The sequence below is a fragment of the Lasioglossum baleicum genome, chromosome 7 (genome assembly GCF_051020765.1).
Source record: "Lasioglossum baleicum chromosome 7, iyLasBale1, whole genome shotgun sequence".
In the NCBI taxonomy this organism is placed as follows: Eukaryota; Metazoa; Arthropoda; class Insecta; order Hymenoptera; family Halictidae; genus Lasioglossum; species Lasioglossum baleicum.
Window position 1 is genome coordinate 11,504,597 of NC_134935.1, and position 21,578 is coordinate 11,526,174.

Consider the following 21,578-nt stretch of genomic DNA (forward strand, 5'->3'; position numbering starts at 1 on the left):
AAGAATGAAAAACCAGGAACAAAATCTGAGTTCACGTAAAAAACCGTAGTCCGTAAGAAGTTATAATATTACAGTGTCTCGCCGCATAAATCATCGCAGTCCGAAATGGCCAATTAAGAATATCATTTAGCGGATAACACTTGACATGGCGACACTTTCGATCCGCGTCGAACTTGTTGAACAACGCCGGCATTGTCACCGGCCGGCTAAGTGATTCAGCTGCGCAGGATCCCCTAATTATTCGGAGCGAGACGGACTCGCTTTGTATTCCACTTTCATTCGCTTGTCACGCTGCGAAAACATTAGCATCGAGAGGAACTCGATACGCAACGACGACCCTCTCGAAACGACTTTAAACTCGTGGGACGTGTCGCGAATCCGCGTGCGAATATTTGACTGGAATCTAGATTGATTATGCTAAAACGTTATCTGCAAGTATCGATCGATGTGATTTGAAGCTAGTGTATGATTTAGCTGGATTTATTTTATACGTTAGAAATTATTCAACGTCTGTTTATAAAAACGGAGATGCAGCTTTCCACGTGGCGTGCTAACGATCCAAGACTAGTCTTCTCGGTCCAAAAAAGTAGCAGCAGCTCTGAGACCCGAGTGGCTATCCTCGTCACGCTCCATGTCGGAGGTGACCACTTTGACGACAACCACCTCGATGGTGATCAGCAGGAACAGAACCATGAAGGTGGCCATGTTGTACTTCTCCTGTCCTGTGACCACCTTCTCGCCCTCCACCAACAATGTGGAGATGATACCCGACACGAACGCCAACATGGTGGCAGGATTTTCACTTTCGATATCTCGGACGTCCGCCTCATTCACCTCGATCTCTTCCTCCCGCGAGCCACGAAGGATACGCGTCACAGATGAAAGACCAAACGGTAACTTCCGCGGAACAACGTATAATCCATCACACCGGGGTTAATTAGCCGGAAAAGCCGCGGTTCTCCTTGTTTGCATGCCTGACGGTCGCTCGCTCTCGACACGGACTCTCGGGCAAGTGTGCTGTTCTGCTCGGAGACCGGCCGACTTTCTCGAAGAAGATACCCTGGAGACGATTTTCTAAAAGGTGACAGGTCTCGATTCTCGCGAGCTTCCGGCTAATCGATGGACTCGCAGCGTTTTCCCGCCAATTCCTGCAATTGGTCGCAGCCTGGGACGAGGATGAGAATTACTCGATCAGCTCCGTGTTATTTCACCTACCTCACGTGGTTCTCCGTGGGAATCTCTTGCTCGCCACACCACGAGAATTGTTTATTGGCTCGACCCCGTTAGCCTCGATTCTGTCGATGAAGAAGTCAAATGGATCGTTGACATTTCCGACGGATGATTTTTCAGTAGTCACGATCCTTTCTACTCGAGACCGATCTGTCGCCGTATAATTTATCGGCGACGCTCCGGCCGCGTTGCGCGTCACTTTTTCTTGTTTGTCCCTCTGTCGCCTAAGGTTCGCAATCGCATCTGGCAATTAGAGGCCAGGCAGAGCTGATTGGGAACCCGCTCCGAAGGCGAACTGCGAATTGTTGGGTGGTAATCGATGCGAACCGCGACCGAATCGCTGTAATCTTGCTCTGCGAAAGAAATCCCGGCACTGGATCCCGATTGCGGGTTTATTTCCGTCGTCCCCTCCTTCCGTTCGTTTTTCCTCGTTTCGCTTTGATCTACGCAGCGCACACAGAACTCTAAGATAGCGGGAAAAAGTAGGTGACTCAGCCAATTTTATTATTATTTTATTAATATAGCCAATATTATTCTTTCCAGACGCGGACCTCGGTTAACATTCTTCCGTGCATCTCCGTCGAGGTATAAATGATTCCGATGATATCAACTTCTTCGAGCGTGGATGACAAAATAGCTTTCCAAGGTCCTCTCATTCACTAGCGAACACTTCTACACTTCGGCCAACGTGTCCTCGAAGGACTCGAATGAGAATACTATAAAATACTTTCACGATACTGTGTGCTTCACAAAATTGTTTGGAACACTTCAAAGATATCGCGTGCAAGATCAAACACACTTTGAACCAGACTCCACAAAATGGTCACTTCTCCCCAAAACACTATGCAAGATTCGCAGAATGCTTCTCAAAGGATTGCAGGAATCTGTGTCACTTTGAAACGCGGAAGATGGCAACCGTTCTTTTACGATTCTTCGACTTTCCAATAGCAGCAGGAACCTTTTCGATTTAATGGTAGACTGGTCGTGAATCGCGGAGCTTGAGAAGCTGGTGCAAGCTCGGCCAGAGTCAGAGTCGCGTCGAAAAAGCCGCTGGTTCGTTTACAATGGTCTGTGAACCATTTTGGTGGACACCGTGCCGCGGTGTGCCGGTGCTCGTTCCTTTGTGTCGGGCTGCCGGTTTGAAAGTGACAGTGGACTGGTTGCGGGGAAACTCGGCGTTATGCACACGGGCCTTCTCCGATGGTAGGAGATTTCTGGCCGGGCCGCGGAGCCACGGCCATTTCCCCGGTGCGCCGCCGGGTTGAGCACCGCTGTTCACCAATTAATGTGTACTTTCACTGGATTTCGACCGTTGTGTGCCGTTTTACGAACGTGACTCGACCGTGTTCAGACGCGCCCTCAACGAAAAATGGAACACGACGACGGCGACGACGAACAGCCACAGAGGTTGTATTTTTATTCGGTATTGACGAAATCGCCGTCGGGCCGATCGTTGTTATAGGTCGAAATCGAAAACCGAGCCTCGACGTGACGTAACTTCGAAAGCGATTGTTACGTGGTCCATCAACCTTTCACGAGACGACCTACGGTTACCCACTTCGCGCAGATTCGGTGGCTCTTCAGCCTGTTTGGATCCGATCCCCTTCGAAATTCTACTGACCGATTTCTATATTTTGCTCTGCCGAGTCTGTTATTTATCCATGACGCACATGGAATGAATATTTTTATCTTGTGTAAGCATTATTAATTCTTCTTAGCAGCTTGAATCATTTTAATACCGTATGTCATGTAACTACAAAATCTTGAGTGCTTCTCCTTTCAGATTCCTAATCAAAATTGACGATTCAACTGCCTGTTAACTACCTTAAACACCATGTTTCTTAATTAATTCTTTTCAAGGCTGCGAGTTTTACTCAAAAAGAAAGAATTTCAGAATATCAATATAATGTCCGCATCTTATTAAAATTACTGGAGACAGAAAGGAATTTTTATTTGGCCCCTGTTCCTCGCTATTTATGCAGTAAAGCTTTTATTTTGCATAAAGATCCGTAGTCTATTTATAACAGTCTAACATGGTCAAGTATTACTCAATCGTTCCGTAACATAAAAACGAAGAATATTTTCCACGCAATTTTGTACTAGTTAACGAGCCCATAATAAAAACAAGCGAACAACCTAGCGTGAACAGGCCGGCTAAAATTCTTCACTATTTCCTCGAGCATTAGCTTGAGCTGCCTAGCAGTCGTTCCTTGCTCTACAAAAATTTCCTAGATACGGAACTCGACCGATAATTCTAGAACACGCTCTCTGATAAGAAGATCGATTGTGTCACACTGCTGATTTCACCTGACTCTTCTCTGCGCGATTAACGTTGTCGTCAACGTTTTTGTCGACGACAGTATCGTCGACGTCTACGGAGATTGGACGGAAATACCTCGGAAATGTATTCGATCTGAGACATTTGTTGACACTATTAACCCCTTTCAAGGAAGTACAACATTTTTGGGACACCCTGCATGTAACAACAAAATAGAAATAACATTTTTGTTGATTCTGTTAGAAATCATTGTCACGAGTTTAACTCGATGTTATAGCACAAAAGATTAATGGTCGAATAAAATTGTGCGCTGTTGGTTTATTTAACAAATATTATTGGTGGAATGCTCGTAACGTTTCCACGCCACAGAGTATCTTCAAAGAGAGGTCTATTTACGATGCTCGTAAAACTTCTTCGAGAAATGATTCACTGAGAACTTTCGATTCGCTACGTTTGTGTTAAACAGAAGTCAACACACATTACTTACTCAGGGTCCGGAAGAACCTCGCCGCTTAGGAGTCGAGCTTGGTCACGTTTCGCGTGCATAAAATTAAAAAGCAATCGGCCGGGAGTCGAAACGTGCAGACTTCTGACCTTTCCGAGACTTCTTAAGGAGGCCTCATTTGCAACTTCGGCGCTGCTGCTGGCTACACGTCGCCTAAGTAGGGCCTGGTAGCGCCGGAGTAGTCCCATAATAGGATCGTGGGCGAGGGAAGTCCATTAATCGCGATGGATTGATCGATATCTGATATAAATGCCTGAATTCTTCTGTTGTTTTATCGTGGCTTAAGAGTATCCTATTGAGTCACGATCTGCGCGCGATCATGACACCATTCTGTAGAACCGAATGTACCGAAGATAATCATTTAGTAAAACACGCGGGCAAACTGAAATTAAACGAAATTTTATTTCCTTTATATGTACAATAAAATGAGTCAACATCCGATTCCATTGAAATCTTTTATTTTACAATTTTTCGTAATTACAACTAAACAGATCATTGGTAATGCCTAGACAGCGGATTTTATGCATTTATGACAAAAATAGATGATACACAAAACCGGGAGATTATTACAAGAATTATTTTCTTCTTATTAAAATCGTTAAAACAAGAAATGAATTTTCACTTCACTTTTATCCCCTACAATCAACCCAGAGAATTTTTATTTTGCGTAAAGATCTGTAGGTGGCTAACGATGAAACTGTCGATGCGACGTTAAAGAACGACAAAAGAAAAAGGATGATGAGAATGTCATTGTCATTTTTATTAGTGAAAAGGCGAATTTCGAGAACAATCGAAGATACTTGTGTCTCGAGCTCCCAAAGATTCACATCGGCTACGTGACGCAAGGCAACACGAAAACTGGAATACGCGTATCTAATTAGCGCGAGCGACTTCCGGTTTCGAAAACAACGTGATTGTAACGCGAACGATTGCGTGCTCCGCGATGGTTTCGTGAGAACACTCCAATTAAGAACCAATCCCTGTCGGTAAATAATAATACGTGTCACGTTTAGGGGGCCCCGTGCGCCCGGAAATTGATACGTCTCGCTTTTCATTTCCGTGCGATTTCGCGATTCCGCGTTTCCATTAGCGGCGCCGTAAATCCTCGTCCGCGCGAGAGACTTTAGCTCTTGCTTGACCTCGATGTTCCGGATTTTCACGGTTTCCACGACCTGGCAATCTAGTCGTGCTGTTATCTGAGCAACCGGCCTGTAAAACACACAGCCCGTTAACTTACGAAGCCTTGAACCCTGTTTTCGAGAGCACACGATTTTGCAGAATTGTCGTCGAGTTCGCCTGGAATTTTGATTAGCTTTCCGCTGGCGCAGGCCTTTAACATTCTTAATATTTTTTGTGACAAAGTTTGTCAAGTATTGTTTTGAAGAAAATTGGGTTTGGAAAGTTTCCAGTCTTGTAATTTTTAAAATTTATCTCCGGTGTCTTCGGTGGATAGGTTCTTTTTTAAATATCAAAATTTTCAATAAGTTTTATATTATTGATGAGTTGGTCAATCTCCATCTACACACATTTAAAACAGACCAATTTGACTTGTGAACTAGGATTTCCTCAATATCGACGACAATCTTTTACAAGATTATATAAAACGACGTATTATGTTACATAAAATTGTATAAGAGCAAAAAGAGAAGAACTCCCAAGGGTATTGACTGTTTATATTGCTAGAATAGTTTTCTTCGAACACAAATCATTTGCCAGGAGAATACAGGATAGCGAAGAGTTTCCCAACGGTAACACCGCCAAAGCGATTTTCAGCAAGCTTGTTGGTGCGAACGTCAATATTTTGGTTATAGTCGGCATGTTTCTTTCCATTCTCAGAATCGAGGTTCCGCGTTCGTTTACGAATCCGGTGCTCAAAGAGACGTTCGTTTAACATTATCAGCGGCTGGGACGAGTTCCCCATTCCAGCTACCGTCGACGTTTCACAACCCCACGTGCTGAAGTAATCCAGTTACATAACGGTCGTGTAATTTCTTCTCTCTCTGGTTGTTCCACACTTACATAATAATCACATTCGCGTATCGAAAGCGGCTGTCGTCTGTGCTAGACGCCAGCCAGAAATCAGGAGTCTAATCAACATTTCTTGCTTTCTACAAATCATTCTTCGACCTCGGTGAGCTTCCTTTCACATGGTCCCAAAAATCGAGGACTCCATAAACCTTCTTTAAAGAATCGAATTTACGAGTGGAAAAATTGTTGACCTTCACGCTACCACTTTCGAGCGCGGTTGAAAGTCACTGTACATTTATCAGCGCGAGATTCGATTCCGGTCTGACACGTTTTTTATAAAATTCAAGTTACATTTGAACCCTGACCTTATAATAGACTGTGGATTTTTATACGATATAAAAATTGTCCCATTGCAGGAAATAGAAGTTGAATAAAAAAGTGCATTTCCTCGTCTAATCATTTCAATACGTCGAGGATAATATACCAACATGATTTAACTCTTCCAATGTCTCTACAGGCATTTTTGTGAATTTAAAGTTTTACAGAAATTATCTTTTTATCACTTTACAGCAAACGTGCATTTACTACACAGTGTGAAATTCGTTTTCCATCAAGTGAATTATTAACCATAAAGCAGCTTGAATAAGCATAGTTGCGAAAGTTATCTTCAAGCCAGATGCAATAACGTCGTGCTAATCCTGCATGAAAATTTGTGAAATGCAAGAAACCGATTACACATGTAAATAAACACTAACGACGTTTCTACTTTAGTTCTATCGTCAGCAAAATATTTGCTTAATCCGACTTTCACAGAATCACCTACGAAAATAGGGATTTGTATATAGGCTTACAGTCAAGGAATGACAGAGATGAATCAACAAGGAGGAAATTTATTTTCATAGATGTCGTGGGTTGCGTCATTATCGTTCTGCACCGTTTCGATAGCAAATATTGACCAGGAAGCTGGAAAGCACGTTTCTCCAATTTATCGCGTTTTTTCCACGTGGGCGTTCTTGACCACGGAATTGGTGGCTAATCGAACAATTACCCGCAATTCATTCGATAGTACGCAGCGGAACATCGACTGTTTGCAATGTTTGCGTGACTTCGGTCAACTCGATGTTGATTGATGCTCTATTAGTCCCTTTGCTTGCGTATTAGACATCGAAAATAGCATGAGGGTTGAATTCGATTGCGAAAAAAGTTCCGTGACGACAAAGGTCCGATTCGTCAACAGAAGCTCGTCATCGCTAAAAGGGAGAGCCGAATTGTGATTAAAAACAAATAGGGTATTAAGTTACGATTGGAAGACAAAGAAGTTCATAAAGTATAAACGATTTCGCTGGACACATGTTCAAACATACGTTTAAGAGGCAGGAACAAAACTCAATTTAATATAAACTATTGTTTAATTGTTGCTCGAACAACTTCCACAAACTTCATGCAATTTCACGTCGACCGCAGACAGCTGCTGCCGGTCGTCGTTCACGCAATCGGCTCCGACATTCATCGGCAGCCACCGAGCATAATTACATCAGGCAAGGAACGCGCGAGAGCTGGCCAAACCCAATGAACTCTCTGTGTCCACCGTAAGTATCTTCGAGGGCCGAGCAATTAACATTCTCGGCTCGGTGAACCGATGAAACTGCGAACACCGGGTTTAGAGCACCTCGGGCTCGGTCCCGATTCGCTCAGCCTCGCCATGGCCAATCCCTCGCTATTGCAGAAAACCGTTAACCTCGATCTTCTTACGATCGATAGAAAGTACGGGCGCGTTCGCGGCCAGAGTCGCGGCTCGATCGATCGTTCGTTCGAGTGTCTGTTGTCGTTTCCGGCCGTTAGATCGTCGCACGCTTGTCTGGAAAGTGATTTTTGCGTGGTCGCAATCCATATTCAATGCCCCGCAAATGGTTTCCTTTCGCCTAACCCTCGTTCCTCGGCATGCAAATTCACGTTTCATTTCCTTTTTTCTAGATACCGTGCAACGTTCGATCTCTGTCTTGTATTAGGTGTAGAAAATAATTTATTGCCCTGTCTACATTTTTTAATTATTTTTCATGAAGATACGCAGACTATTGATGAACCTAGTAAAAAGTTTGAATATTAGAACGAAAGCTGCAAATTAATTTGTACACCTAACCAGATGTATTTCTTTGAAATTTAACATTGCAATCGGTCGACAGATTTACGAACTGTTGATTTAAAGCGTGAAGTAAAAATAAGTGAATTATTATTCTAGCTCTTGTGTAACTGCGTCTGAGAAGCGCGTGAGAGTTACATCAACAATTTTTTGACTGACTGACTGAACAATATGAGATAAAATCTACGAGATTGAAAGTGAAATCGTTTATTTTCGTGCCACAAAAATTACCATTTTAGAATATATATATTAGAATATATATATATATATTAGAATATATATATATATTAGAATATATATATATGTATTAGTGAATACATGTGCTTAGACCACGTGAAAAGTAATTCGTGGGAGTGATGCAATAATTCCTTTTTCAAATAAGTGCTCTTAATTTTGATCACGAAGAAACGTTCTCCAGACCACTGTTGTCGCCTCAGGCCTCGTTCTTACCGTTTCTCGCGCTTTCTCCGACAGAGGATGGTCCGTAGCAAGAAAATTTTGATCAACCGCCTCGCCTCGCCCGATTTCATGAAGCACTTGGGATCTTTCCTTCGATCCAACTAACCACCGACCATTCAGAACACGAATTCCGCGACTAAAATCACCACCGATAATGATCTCAGCAAACGGCACTGTTTCAGTCTCTCCTAATGATCACTATCGCTAATTTATTTAACACGTTCGCTATCGGTGCCACGCAAATGCGACTGTCGCAATTCCTGCGCAAAGAAACTGAAATATATGACTGCCTTCTTGCCAAATCTTTCTCATGTTTTGGAAAGGTCATACTTTGGGTTGAATGTGCTGACTGCCGAACTGGCAGCCATAATGGAACTGCATAATCGAAACAATCTACGCAATGAAAGAAAAATGAAAAATTTGCAGTTCTTCATATCGGTTAATGGATTTCACAATACTCGCATCGAGATCAGCTGTGAGAAATATTCCAGTACAATAAAATTTATCATTACTTCTGTATTAAAATTAAAATAATAAAATCAGGGAAAAGCTCGGTGCAAAATTAATTTTTCAATCCAGGCGAAAGAGCGTCAGCTGTGCGTGACGCGACAGTCAACGTGTTAACAAAAATTTAGCAACCGTGTGGACTGTTACGAACCAACACACCGTCGACCGGGTTAGGCAACGACACCGGAACACCGATTGTAAACTCCGAGATTTTTCCGACGAGCAAATTAAGGATCGCAAATCACAGGCACCGTTGTCCGATCGATTTGCAGGTTTTTTACTGTCGAACAAAAAAGAACCGCACTCTAACGGCAACAGATGTGGTAGAACAGAACGGCCGAGTGACTATCCGCGACACGTAGCATCTCAACAATGAGGCAGCTGTTGTTCGGCGCCCCGTACGGTTCCTCCTCTGCTTCCGGTCCCCCTACACGCCGGTCGAACCTATTGTTTAATATGGTTTGATACGTCGGCCATTGTGTAATGACGCTTTACCATTAAACGACACCCGTTTCGCGGCCCGCGCCTACCTGTGCGATCATACAGAGCCGTTTCCTCGCCTCGTCTTCTTACACCTTTCCGATCCCCCTTTCTTCCCCCCCTCCCCCTCCTCAAGACCCCCGCCTAGTTGTTCATCCTCTGGGTCGATGATACTGTGGAACCGACTGTCGAGACACGCATCACTAATCGCACGACCGCACATACAAGCTTCCGGTCCTACGGCGGATCCACGAACCGATACTGACCTCACGTGCGAGCCGAGGTTACACGTGGACACACCTGTCGCCCCACACGCCACGTTCGGACACAGCTAAGACGCTAACTTTCAGGCATTAAATATCTGTGCACTTCGCTTTGACCTTTGCATGTCTCTATCACTTTTCTTTTTGTTAATCTCTTAACCTTCGTGTCCCAATGTCGTCTTGAATCCTTTTCTTGCGCGCCTCCTTTGGCTTATTCTACTTTAATTGGATTGGTTGCTAATTGTATAACGCTATTGTATCTGCACAATTTTTTAACTATACAATTTTTCCCATTATATGCCTCTAATTAGTTTATGACGTTCATACCCTGTTTGTTGCTGGCATCGTACAATCGGAGAAACTTTTGTTTCTAACTTCATGCTATGTTTCTTCATGTACTTTTTCCATAATTGAATCTTTCAGAGCTCTCTCTCTCTCTCCCTTTCGAAACTGTAACAATTCTTTTAGGATGTAAATAGTTGTGATAAAATTGGACAATAATAGTAGGTTGTTATCTGGTTGGTTATTCTGGTTCAACACAGAAACCGATTTACTGATGTTTATCTAATCGGTATGTACAAGCTGTGTACTCTAGTCGAAGTCGTAACTGCGCATTTATCAACTTTGTCGAGTGTGTATGTACCTCGTTCCGACGAAAAAGTTTACCGTGTAAGACGTGACACTTACCGGAAACGACTAATAGTGCAATTTCTAAAATAAAATAATATAGTAGTTATTGTAGTGGTTATTGGGACTTTTGATTTAAACAGCAAATATTAAGAATTCCCTGGTGTAGAAAATCATTTTATATTGCTTCTTATTTATGTTTCAAAGCAACGTTGTAAGTTTTCATAACAGAGTTCCACATATGACTGTTCGCAACGCTGGTACATCCAGTACAGTTTACCGTAAACAAGAAATTTTTATTTTAACTATTCTAATAGTTGTCTAGTATCAATATTGTCACAACTTGCATCACTGAATAGTTCATTTCTTCTCGCAATTTCCAGTTTCAGAATTTCTCAAGCATCGGATGCGAAGCGCCAACTCGCCTTCGAGCATCATTTCTTCCAGCGTGATTCAATCATTTTAATTTCATATTCATCCGCCTGTTTGCCTATCGTTCCACGCAATCATACCTTACGAAAGTCTCTTCGACGACTTCCCGCGATCGTAGCTCGAGAGTCTGTGTTTCGTTCCGCTGTTGCTATGGTACGAGTTTTTCGCATTTTTAGTTCGGGGCGAACATCAACCGGCATAATCCGAACATCCTTGGTCGTATGCGACTCCTTTGGCAAATAGAGTAAATACTCCCACGAGCGAGATTACGCTCATTAAAATTCATGTTATCAGCCGCTTCCTCCGTTTCCTATATTACGCCGAGGAAGCATAGGGTTGGATAACTGTTTTCGTAACGGCTGTCAAATTTCAACGAACCCGCCGCGAATACATTACGATTCCCGTGGGCGTTAGCATACATCGGCCGCATTCTTAAACGCCTTCGTACCTCGTGCTCGGATCGCCGTGCATTCCCTCTCGTCTGCCGGAGCATTGTCTTCGACCGACGTTATTAATTATCGCCAATATTGTTGTGTTGCGTAACCAGTCACTCGCGTACAAACTTTGAAAATTGACATAATGAACATAGTCAACTCCATCAAAAATTATCATATCATTTCAATTAGGAGAAAAGTGACATAAATCAAAAGAAGGAAATTTTCGAGCCATGTCTTTATCGTATATAACCAACTTAAAAACGTAAAATAATTTGTTGTTATTTAGGTAAAGGGTTAATTGTTATGTATATTCGTTATAAGAAAAAGTTCACCACAATTTATATATTTATTATTATACTTGTTTTAGAAATATATGTATTTTGAGTTGCGTCACTTTTCTTATGAATGAACGATATAAATACAATATTTGTATATAGTTAAATAATATTTGTAATAGTTCGAAACACATACGTGAGCAATAAGCAGTCTAATAATTGCTGCGAGTGGCCTTTTCCACGCACCGAACGTAATTGGCAATTTTTGCATCACGCAAGTTGCGGTATCGCAGAGGTAGAAAATGGAGGAGATACTTGTTACCGACGTTAGCGTGGGCGTTAATTGGGAAGCATACCGCCGGGATACAGGTTTTGTACTCTAAATTCACTCTTTCGCAAATCAATTTCACCATTTTACAAACCAAATTCAACCGTTTGAAAATAATGTATTTTTAAGGAAGGTTTTGAATTTACAAAAGAGTGGAATTCATTTACATAAGGATGAATTTGGAGTGCAAAACCTATATGTATACATCCATCACGAACGCGTTGTTTGACAGCGGTTTTCACGGGAAACAGACCACGCGCCAACGGTTTCGATTGTTCCCGATGTGTGTCGAAGGAACGAGAACGATGCAAAGGATCGTGAGAGCGTCGCGTCGCGATCGGAAGACGAAGCCGATAGAGCGCTTCACAACGCCCGCAGGTCGCGTGTTCCAGTGTAATGAACTGTAATGATCATTCGCGACGCGTACGAGGCACTTCGGAACGCATTAACGAACCACATTGAATGATTCTTAACCCTCATCCGACCCCTCAATTTGACACACATTTTATCAGTTCTGTTTCAATAATGTCTACAAAACTGTAGACATTAAAAGAGATAAATTAAGTACTGCATTTAGCAGGTGCCTAATTTCTCTCGCTTACCTTTCTAGCATTTTTACAAAATATAACCTGCTGAATTTCATCAAGGAAACCAAACTTAAATAAAATAGTCTATCCTGACTTATTTTATGAATAAAACAACAAATTGCAGTCATAAACACTTGGTTTATAATTTAATGTGTTTATTTAGAAGAGAGTAAGATGCAGAAGGAACGAATTGCTTTGTAGTACTGTACTTGCCGATAGTAAATATTTACATGCGACATGGGTAAGTTTCTGTTTTCTTCAACACTGTTGACACGAGTACAGAAACGTAGTCATGACATTCTGGAAACCTGCGGTTTGTAGGGAAGGATATTCATTCAACGTTTTCCATTCATTTATGTCTGTTCCAAAGATAGTTGTTTTCCGTTTCCTGGTAGTTAAACGATTAACATTTTTATTGCATTGAATTGCAGAGGGATATATATGTTTACCACAAATTATTATACTTGTATTCGAGATCGATATACTGCAATTTCCCGTGGGAAATATCTGAGGTATCTGAAAAAAGATTTCTGTCTTGTCTGGGAAAGGTTAAAATAGTCTCGCTTCAATATCTGAGAGAAGGAGAAAGTGTCGAATCATCTTGTCAGAATCGTAATGTTATGGTACAATGTTATGCAATCGTTTTCTTGCCGTATGCTTTAACAAATATCTGTGGTCACTCTGTAATCAGAAAGTCATTGTTCTTATAGGCCAACGCATTACTTTCAAGCTTTCCTTTTGCAATAAGACATTTCTAGCAACGTTGTATGTTAAATGCTTGTTAGCAATTAGATGTGGTAATAAAAATGACTATATTCCGAAAGTGGTCTCAATTATATCCGACGACTAATTGGCAAAAACAGAAGTTACTTCGAAACTTGGTATTGCAATAACCACTTATAATCTTTATATACGACTTACCCTGTATAGACATGCACAACCTACAAAAAAATATTACTATTTTTCAGTTCATGTCAGTTAAAGAAAAATACTATTTTGAGCTTATGAATGTTCCACCACAATACAATCAAAAAACTTGTAATTCGTTGACAGAATATTTTTATGTACGTTTGTTTAACATTATTCTTGAAAATATTACTATTTTTCAGTTCATGTCAGTTAAAGAAAAATACTATTTTAAGCTTATGAATGTTCCACCACAATACAATAAAAAAACTTGTAATTCGTTGACAGAATATTTTTATGTATGTTTGTTTAACATTATTCTTGAAAATCCGACATTTTATACGCAACAACCTAATACACATACCTCGCTTGCTTACACGCTTGCATCACAATTCAGAAAAGTTTTTGCCGAGGACGTTCGCGACTCCGATCGTAAAAACATGTTTCCCGGTAGGAGTGCAGTGACATGTCGATAATGCAATATGCCATCCATCGAATTATTTAATGGGATACACGTGGCTTCCTCGTATCATATTATTTAATCCGTCGTACGGCTTTAATATATGTAGACTAGTTCCAGGTTGGAGAATGCATCGGCCGTGTATCGGACGCGAATTATCATGATTATTAACGGTACCAGAAATTCCCCGGCCTCGTTCACAACACTCCAACGCATTTTCCATGTTTGCACGAGCCCCGGCATCTGTCGACAATTTGCCCGTGAAATCGCTTGCTGCTTTGCATTTCATCATGCGCGTCGCAGAAATCCGCGGTTCCTCTCGTAAACTTCCTCGCCCGTCTCTAATTCCCAGCGCCGGCAGTCGACACAGTTTGCATGAATTTACTCCTTAATGTCTCACATATATTTCTTACTTCCCTTTTATTCCCTACCATATATTTTTTTCAAATGCTTTTTTCTTTTCGCAGCCTGATTTCTGCTCTCTCCCTCTCTGTTATTTTCTTTTAGAATTGTTTTGTTTCGAACATTTCATTCCTTTCGCAATCTGATTTTTTTATCCTCCTCTTGTATGTTGATAAACAGATGATCACGTGTTCTTTAACGATATTAAACATACACATTACGAAAGAAACTTTTTAGACGTAATATCTTCTTCCATATTTCTTTGTCAAAACATTTCTTGTTTTCCCAATCTGATTTCTTTGACTGTTGCTTCCATAGTCGTGATTTTAAACATTTATCTCTTTTCGCAGTCTGTTTATTGTGCGAAACGAAAAACTGGAAAAGAACCTTCTATGATAAACTTATCGAAAGCATTGGATAGTGTTCGAAAGAGGCTGGTGACAGTACCAGCAAACAGAAATTGAGATAAGATGTTCCAATTGCGAAAAACAATATTGCTATTTAATCAACATTAGGTTTTTTTTCAAAGTAATGATAAGATAGGTGTCACTTTTGTTTTTGCGTTTTCTATGAAATTTACACATTCTACATACTTCCTTTAGAGATAAGTTGACTGACCTGATTCATCATATATTTACTTTTGTATATCATAGGGGCACCTGTATAAATTTCATATTTTTTCTCTGAAAAATTGATCCTCTCCAGTTAAATTTATTCTTAAACATTTCTTCATAGGCTATCTGCTCAAATTCGATCACAATTTAGTATCACTGAGACGTCACTAAGCCGGGGGTCGATCATATTTCACCAAAGAAAACCGTGTTCCAAACGTCCTTTTCTGATTCATAAATTTCCCGGGGAACCTGTGTAAACACGTCCGCAGTCTTGTTATCGCAAATCCGGGGCCAGAAAACTAGACAGCAAGACGAGCTCGGGCACGATCGACTAAACCGAGGGCCGCTAATTGTGACACGAAGCGAACAGGAAATCGAAGCAACGAACGTGTCCGAGCGCGGAGCAGAATCTATCCGATGAATAATGGAGCTGTTCGCGAAAACTTTTTATCGTCTTGTATATCGCGGCCCGCTGAATTATTGCGAAATGTCGGGGATCGAGGATCGATCGGGAATGTGTTCTCCCAAATGATATGTTCTCCCACACTTAAAAAACCAGAGAATTTTGGGTGCGATGATCAATAACATGCATTGTAACAATTTTTTAACGTCCTCAAGAACTTCGAATTTGGAAAATTATCGAAAAAAATATACATATTCACACTGCAACACTGGAATAGAAGGTTCAAGCTTTAAAATGAGACCAGAAAGTTACAACGTTTTGGACAAGGGAAATGTTTAAACGCAAATGACCTTAATTATGTTTTAGTATTTTAATTAATTATGTAATAAAAATGACTAAGTTTGAAAAAAAATGACTAATTTTTCATGCCAGTGTACTTTTGAGGACCTGGTCCAACGCACCATGACCCGATATTCTTGGGTTTTCGCACACCTCTAGTATACTCCCTGTTGTTTATTAACGGGCGGCGATGCGATGGTGTGAACAGGTCAGGATCGGTGCGAGATTATTCGGTCTCACGGCCGGCACGCGTTCTCGCGGCCGGTTCACGCTCGTTGAGAAATTACTTCTTCATCTGGGTCAACTTACGTCGAAACAATGCGCCGGGCTCGTTATCTTGGGACGCGGGCCTGATATCGATCTGCACTGAATCATTAAGGCTAGGAGCCGCGCGGAAAGGAAACCGCACGACCACGAGATTCGTTGCTCCGGCAATACGAAACTTCTCTCGCCATTGACTTAATTAATCGTGCGTAACGATGTTACAAGAGGCACGTAATCACAGCGGTGCTGAAGGTCTATGGTAGAACGTCATTTGCATACACAATGGTGCTTCTAATTAATTTTGTTACTGTACCCACCCGATTTTCCGAATATATCGCGCAACTATCCATTGTTCGTTCGAACGTTCACGATGTTCGAGTGTTCACTCGACACGCGGTCTAGCGTTCGGTAGTTTGTAAACGGTTCGTGAATTGTTGGCTGAGAAATTAGGTGAAGTGTGATCTAATTGTGTGTCTAGAATGATTAGACTCCATGGTTTAGAAGGATTATATTCTTGACCTTCCAAACGCGCATAATACACCGATACATACAATCGTATCTATTTATCAATATGCTGTATTAAATCGAACGTTTTCTAAGTATAATCAAACTGCTGATTTTATGCAGTTGTGGTAAAAGTGAGTAGTTGCAACTAGAAACAACAAAAAGATTAAAGAACATTAACCTACGTGACTTCTGTTACTTTTAACAGGTGCAGACAATTTTTATTTTGCATAATCATTCGCAGACTAGTAATAATCCACTGGATTAGATAAAACGCAGCTTACTGTCTGTTGTAAGAAGCTGAAGTAATTGACCGAGACTTTAAAGTACATAAAAACATTGGAATAGATTCATTTAAAAAAAAAAGTCAGCTCGTGTCCGAGGAACGAGGAAATAAATTATGCAGCCACGTTATCGACAATTAACGCATGCCTAGCTGAGAATGCTTAGCTGGTATTAGGTGGTTTTCAAAATAGCAAAAAACACAGTTGTTGCGAATTCGTCATCGATATGGTATCGTGGGATGCCGGGGAATTACTTGATCATAATAAGTGAGGTACATCGCCTACCTGAACGCGTTCAGTTGAATATTTACTAGTGCACATCGTGGTCGTGATCATTCAGGATTCTTCTTGAATCTACGATGACAGTGAGTAGCATCTTTATACTGGCCCAACTGTATTCGAGTTTCATGTATTTTTTACAGTAATCAATGTTACTGTATTTTTTATTAGCTTTTTTAGAAAATATGTTATGTGTCAAAGGGTTAAGCTGTAATGTTGGACTGCCAACATTTATACAAAAGGTTTCGATCGGTCGCTTTGCAATAATCGGGCGAAAGGAAGTTTCATTCGCGAATTACAAGATTCCTTGTAGCTAATAAAAAATACAAGATAAAAACACTAATGGATGCAGTGTTGTCAGACATTTTTGTAGCCCAAATTCTTTCGCGATTTAAGGTCAATTTCGTTCTACCCGGGACCTTCGCTCCTCCCCTCGTCAGGGGAAATCGCCGAAAAGTAATTTACCCGGTGTCCGACGAAAAAAGGAGAATATCGAGCGACACTCGTCCGACTGGTCAGAGGAAGAGAGTAAATAAAAGCGGGTCCTGCATACCAAACTTCACGTTGCACGGCCACATATTTGGTACACGGCGGAACATATTCGTTTATAAACAGGAGCACGTACAAGGCGTCGCAAAAACAGGCGAATGCTCGTTTTTACCGAATTTTATGGTCCCTCGGACATGCCCTCCATCTTGATTGACGCTTTCTAGTAACTGCGATATGAATGTCTGACTGCAATGCATTTCGAGAATTTTCCCGTTAGCTGAATACAACAGCGACGGGAATTTCATACATGATAGAGAAACATTTTTCTAAATTTTAGGTGGAGCGTATTTATTTTTAAAACTAACACATCCATATTCGTGAGAAAGTTAAACCATTCTTTTAAATATGTTTAGTATATTTGACTCTAAATTAAATATTTTTGAACGCATTTTATTGGATACCGAAATTTAATCTCGTGTAAAACTACTTGAAAGTGTGTCGTACATGTGTGTTTATCAACTGATCTTGACACTTTCCTGGTAGGTTCAGCTAGAACAGTTTCTCGGAAGTTTCCTACTTTTTATCTTTGTCTACACTTGACTGACCTTGTCTGTGCGGAAACATAGTAACGAGCAAAACTGAACTAAAGAAAACATCGTTTTCCTTGGGGATGACCTTATTTTAATAGATACATAAATAATGAATTTCTTTAGTTCAGTTTTCCTTCTCACTGTGTTTCCTATTCTCATATACATTTATGGTCCTAAGAATGTACAAAACATTTTAGCTTAGCAATTTTTGTTAATCTGTTGATCTAATAATTGATCTCTAACATTCACAACCGTTTTTGAGGACCAAGAGAATTAAATAATAGGCTCAGAATTAAATTGTATTTTAAAGATATCATCATAGTTCAGAAATGTAAGAATCATGAAAAACTGAGGGGTTTGGTCGATCGCAAATGGCAAGTTTACCGCGAACCGATCTTTGAGGTAAGAATAACTTATAATTTAAAGTGGAAATAACATGTTCTACGTATAATGGGTTAATGGTTATTGTGAGTGGTTGGACACGTGGCGAAGAATGAACATGTAGCTCGTATAGCTCGCGGGTCATAACGGCCGAAGATTCTTCTTCGAGGCCTTTGCCCGGACTACTTTGCCCAGCGGAGTCGAAATGACGCTCGAGCCTGGTTTCGCAACGCGACCGAACCAAGAAATTCCAACGAGATCGTTAAGGAACCGGGCGGACCTCTCGGACGACTCGCAGAAGTCGCAGATGCCCCGCACACAGTCTCCGCCATTATCAGTGTCAAGGAAGATCGAAAATGGCCATCGACGTCTCGGCTCTAATCGCCAATGCAACGCAGATAATCTTTGTTTACATACAAAACGTGTCAAGCGGACATCGGCTCGCGAACTCTTGCTCGTTAGCAGCTTTGGGTTAGGTCACGTCGCGTTAGCTTAGCCACCCATTAACCCTTTGCACACGAAGCTATTTTGAGTTCAGAATTCGGACGTTCCTAGCAGGTGAAAAATTGTGGACACGTTTTTGGTCGAAAATTCTACAAAAAGAATCTGTAAAAACCAGGGACCAAAAATAACAGTTATTCTAAAATTTTCTAAAAAATCATTAAAAAAAGTCATAACTAAAAAGTTGATTATTAGTGAAATATAAGATAATCTACACAATGTATAAAGAAACAAATTCGAAGAACAAAATGATGAAAAAATATCGATTTTTATACTTTTTGGTTACAAGTAACATTTATTAGTGTCCAAAAAACTGGATCCTCTTCGATAACTGTTATCGATGAAGAAAAACTGTTTCAAAACTGTTCTCAATGAGAGTTTATTTCGATCGCGCATAACAGTTATCGGTGAGAGAAAATTTTGATCGCTCATAACAGTTATCGATGACTTTTTTTGACAATGAATTGACTTTTCACTTGATCAGAAAAAATTTCGGTTACTTATAATTAGACTGCTGATTTTATGCATATATAACGAAAATGGGTGGATGTCATTTAAAACAGTAAACACATTAGGACAATTTAAGAATATCCATATGTTATCTTCAAAGTATTAACATTGTTAAAGATCGAAAACAATTTATGGTTTTTATGTTTTGCAATTGATAGAGAAAATTTTTATTTTGCATAAAGATCCGCAGTCTACTTATAATCCTTATTTGTAACCAATACGATTTTAGTTGATGAAATACTTGTTATTCCATGACTTGTTTTCTTTTTTGTTATAACAGTTAGGGTCCCTGGTAAAAACTGTAAAAAATTTTTACTGAATGAAGATTGAATCTTCTGCTTTATGAAGACTGCTTAAACCTTAATCTGCTATTTTTCCCCTGTTTTATAGATTATAATTTGATTACGTCGATAAGAATGTATTGCACGAGTATTGTTTATTGGAGCACAGTGGCATTGGAATGCATTTTGAGATTATGCTATCATTATTTAGACCGTGGATCTTCATGCAAGATAAAAACTTTCTGAAGCAAAGTCCTAGAAACAATACTCGAATATAAATGTATTCTTTTTAACTTTCTACCGTTTTGCATTTCAAGCAATCATTTTAACCATAAGTGCATAAAGTCTATCGTATTACGTACATCTACAAGTGCATTAGAAACTGAGATACATTGTCCCGAAATTTTCAGTGACATTCAATAATCTGAATGGAGTTATCGAGCAAGTCCTTCTCATTGAGGAAGCTCCGACTGACCTTGAAAAGGCCTATCAACGACCTCGCAGCTCGAGCCCCGCTCGCTCGCGATCATTTATCTAGATTAAGATGACACATCGCAAGATCTTGTTTGCCGTTTTAAAATATACCGTTATCGTGCCTGTTTACGTTCACCGTTAATCACCATCTTCCTTTTTCGTTTTTTCTCTTTCGTTACAAATTACGCATAAAAAAACATCGCGTTACACAATGCGTTTCTGAGATCATTCGATTCTCACGAGGGAGCACAATTGCTTGTAACGTTTTTACGACGAAAGAACGAACGTCAGTCGTCAAAGGAGATTTCCGCGATAAGAAGACGGCCCTTGATAAACGATTAATTTCCTCGAATCCCTGAATTTATAAGTCGAATCTATCTCGTGTCGCGCTTAGAAAGCGGTTCGACTAGTTAGTGGGTATCTAATGCGCGCGAATCGAACAGAAACGGTGCGAAAAGATCGCGAAAAAATCCGAGGAAACATCGACGGAGCAGAAGAAATGCAGTCGATTGAGAAATTGATTGCGATTCGATGCGATTTCTAAATTTCATAGTGCTCCTGCACCGCTCTGTTCGCTGATACTGTTATCAAACTCCAAATAATAATATCTGCACTCCAGATTTTCAAACAAATTTGTTACTTGACCTATAATAACGTAACCAGATTTGATCTTATAAATTGTCTGAAATTGACAGCTATGCGTAGGAAAATGATATATGTTTTCAGAGCTCGGACTTTTAATAGAAAACGTTCCAATATTTTTTGTTTATCCGACGAGAGATTTCGAATTTGCAGCTTTCTCCCAAGGGTAGAGAACAGTTCTTCGTCTCTGTTTTCTTATCCCACGAAAACCTGATGTCCGGGCACGGGTAAAAAGTCTGAAGGAGAAGACTGAAACGCGTCGCAAACAAGCCGAGCATGTGCTCGCGCCACGTCACGCGTCATTAACGTCCGTCTGCGATGTCTTCAAGGTTCGCGAAAGTGAAGTTTTTCCTGCACGGCTGACAGAAGAATCTCCTCCGGAATGATCTCTCCTAATGCCGAATAAAACCGATGGAAATTGATATTTCATCGCTCGATCGATCAATCTCTTTCGCTTCCTTTTTAGGAAAGCGGCGGAAACGTGATTTAGTGGAAAATGAACGCTGTTTGTGTATTCATATTTGTTAGACAAGAAACATGAATCTTTTTATTACGCCCAATTATCGCCGCTGGTCTCCGAGGAATAAATTCACTGATTACTTCATAATGTTCGATCGTAATTGATCGCTGTTGCGCAAGTAAACAAAGAAACGACTTCACAAAAAGTGTAGAAAAATTTATTTTCTTCGCTAGCCAATTTAGCGAATGCAATTTTAAGTAACACTTTGAATGTTTCACT

The 21,578-nt window shown here is 40.5% G+C and overlaps 2 protein-coding genes across 7 annotated transcripts in view; one reads left to right on the forward strand and one right to left on the reverse strand.

The window, feature by feature from the left end:
- LOC143210260 (uncharacterized) overlaps positions 1–21,578 on the reverse strand; it is a 63,487-nt gene that overhangs the window by 39,198 nt on the left and 2,711 nt on the right. The window contains exon 1 of one of the 6 annotated variants that reach the window (XM_076426955.1): positions 8,572–9,462. The exons of the other annotated variants lie outside the window; for them this stretch is intronic. Coding sequence (XP_076283070.1) covers positions 8,572–8,651 — 80 coding nt within the window. The 5' untranslated portion in view covers positions 8,652–9,462. Of the gene's footprint in view, positions 1–8,571; positions 9,463–21,578 lie in introns of those variants that run through there. 6 annotated transcript variants of the gene reach the window in all.
- The window catches only part of LOC143210265 (choline/ethanolamine transporter flvcr2a), a 65,665-nt gene that overhangs the window by 3,561 nt on the left and 40,526 nt on the right, over positions 1–21,578 (forward strand). The gene's annotated exons all lie outside the window — the stretch shown is intronic.